Source organism: Nicotiana tomentosiformis, chromosome 1 (assembly GCF_000390325.3).
Source record: "Nicotiana tomentosiformis chromosome 1, ASM39032v3, whole genome shotgun sequence".
Taxonomy (NCBI): domain Eukaryota; kingdom Viridiplantae; phylum Streptophyta; class Magnoliopsida; order Solanales; family Solanaceae; genus Nicotiana; species Nicotiana tomentosiformis.
Genome location: NC_090812.1, coordinates 5,010,729 through 5,012,999, shown reverse-complemented (window position 1 = coordinate 5,012,999; position 2,271 = coordinate 5,010,729). Strand labels below are relative to the sequence as shown.

The 2,271-nt window shown below is 42.9% G+C and overlaps 1 protein-coding gene across 1 annotated transcript; it reads right to left on the bottom strand.

Annotated features, from left to right (window-relative positions):
* Positions 1 to 577: 577 nt before the first annotated feature.
* Positions 578 to 1,420, bottom strand: LOC138896728 (uncharacterized). Its single transcript, XM_070181932.1, has 2 exons — positions 1,182 to 1,420; positions 578 to 1,118 (listed from the first exon to the last, which is right to left on the bottom strand). Exons 1-2 carry the CDS (start codon positions 1,418 to 1,420, stop codon positions 578 to 580), a joined length of 780 nt encoding a protein of 259 aa, XP_070038033.1.
* Between the last annotated feature and the right edge of the window lie 851 nt (positions 1,421 to 2,271).

Below are 2,271 nucleotides of genomic sequence, written 5' to 3'. Positions count from 1 at the left end.
TTATGGCTAAATATGTACAGAAAAATATACAAGAATTATCAAATACGCCTAACAGGCATGACTCCATATTTATACTATAGTATAAATTTAATTTTACAAAGGGAGAATTTTAAACTCATAAAAATTTTCACCACAAGGACCTCGTCCATATATAACTTCCACCGCGGCTTGTAGCCCGATTTAAATATTTCACATCATATATAAAAATGTGAGGATCTCATCCTCAACTCCGAATCACAAGTATTTTGCACATTGTGCCAACTGAAATTTTCAATTTCCTTTCTTCTTCTTTTCAATAAATATCGTAAATAATTTTTTCAACACATAATGAACCCTCATCTCGGTAGGGCATAAAATTAATAAAATTGAAATCAATTATTCCGAAATCACATCAAAACCCACTGTAGTGAATAATAAAAATTACTTTTGGACTTATAGCCCTCAATGGTGTACAAAAATAAAAATGATAGACTCGGGCTATCATCATCAAATTTCCCAACATGGATAACATATAAGTGGGTCACAAAGTTATGACACCATCTAGTGTAGTGGCCCCCGCCACACCATAGCAAATATATCAACGGGATGGGCCTGCCCCTCTAGGGCACCCTTTACCCGCCTTTCCTCCACCCCTAACTGGTTGTGCACGTGGGGTAGTAATTGCATTGGGGCCCGTAGCCTGAGTGTTCTGATAAAATCCACCTCTCCCAAGTCTGGGACAATTTCTCATAATGTTCCTACTATCACCACACTCATAACAGTCCCTCTGAGGTAGCGCCTGCTCATATTGAGTCTGTGCCGGATAATTGGAATAACCACTGTAAGAAACTCGTATCGGTGGTGCACTATAAGAACTTACTGAAGCACCCCGAGTAATATGATGTGCGGAATGAGCTGGCCGAGTGCTCGAGCCTCCGCCATAATGGGTCATAGCCGAAGAGTAAAATCCACTGAACCCTCCAGAGCTTCGAGACCTTTTGACCTCCTTATACCCCCTTTCCTCACCTAGAACACCCTCCATCATCCTCGCAATCTCCACTACTTGCTGAAATGGAGTATCAGTTTGCAACTCTCGAGCCACGAATATTTTAAGATCATAATCGAGCCCCTCAATGAATCTGCGAACTCACTCTCTGACTGTACATACCTAGATAGGTGCATAACGGGCCAACTCACTGAACCTGATAGCATATTCTGAAACTGTCATAGTCCCTTGACGCAACCGTTCAAACTCTGTGCACCACGCATCTCGGAGAGTATGGGGAGCAAACTCTTTCAAAAATATTTCTGAAAATTGAGCCCTAGTTGGTGGTGTTGCATTGGCTGGTCTACCTTCTTCATAAACTTGCCACCACTGATACGCTGCGCCTGACAACTTAAATATAGTAAAGGTAACTCCGCTCACTTCCACAATACCCATGGTGCGAAGAATATAGTGACACTTTTCTAGAAATCCTTGGGCATCCTCTGAAGTTGTGCCACTGAAAGTAGGTGGACTATACCTCTTAAACCTCTCAAGTCTCTTTTATTCTACTTCTGATGCCCCTGGCCTCACCTCAGGCTGAACCAGAATAACATGTTGTACTGGTACTATACCTGAAACCTGACCAATGTGAACTCGCTGCTCTGGAATATGGGAGGTAGGAGTCTGAACTCCTCCCCCAACCTGTGAAATATTTGGTGAAACGGAAATCAATCCCGCCTGAGTCAATGTACCAAACATGTTTAGGAACTATACTAAAGTATCTTGAAGTTCGGGGGTAACAACAAGTGTCTCTGGTGCCTGTCCCCCAATTGGAGCAACTGGCGGCTCCTCAGTTGCCCCTATAACCGATGTTCTAGCTGTGACACATGCCCTTCCTCGGCCTCGACCGCTTGCGGCCCTAGCAGTATGCACGGGTGCTTGCTTAGCTGACCCGGTAGTACGTGTCCTCACCATCTGTGAGAGAATGGAGATACAAAGGCTCAAATTCCACAATCAACAAATCCGCACGATAGGAATAAAAGAAGTGGAAATTTCCTAACAGTTCTGTATCCTCTTAACGATAAGTAAAGACGTCTCTGTACCGATCCACAAGACTCTACTAGATTCGTTCGTGACTCGTAGAACCTATGAACTTAGAGCTCTGATACCAACTTGTCACGACCCAAAAATCCCACCACAGGCATCGTGATGGAATTTAGTCTCTATGACTAGGTAAGCCGATTACAATTACATTTCAAGCCATATTTTTTAAAATAGAAACTAACAGCGGAAATAGTTACAACAAC

Excerpts from the sequence above, each read along its gene's own strand:
- LOC138896728 (XM_070181932.1), bottom strand. The coding sequence starts at position 1,420 with ATGGGTATTGTGGAAGTGAGCGGAGTTACCTTTACTATATTTAAGTTG. Across the intron at positions 1,119-1,181 it reads GTTTCAGAATATGCTATCAG|ATTCATTGAGGGGCTCGATT; the intron begins GTTCAGTGAGTT and ends GTGAGTTCGCAG.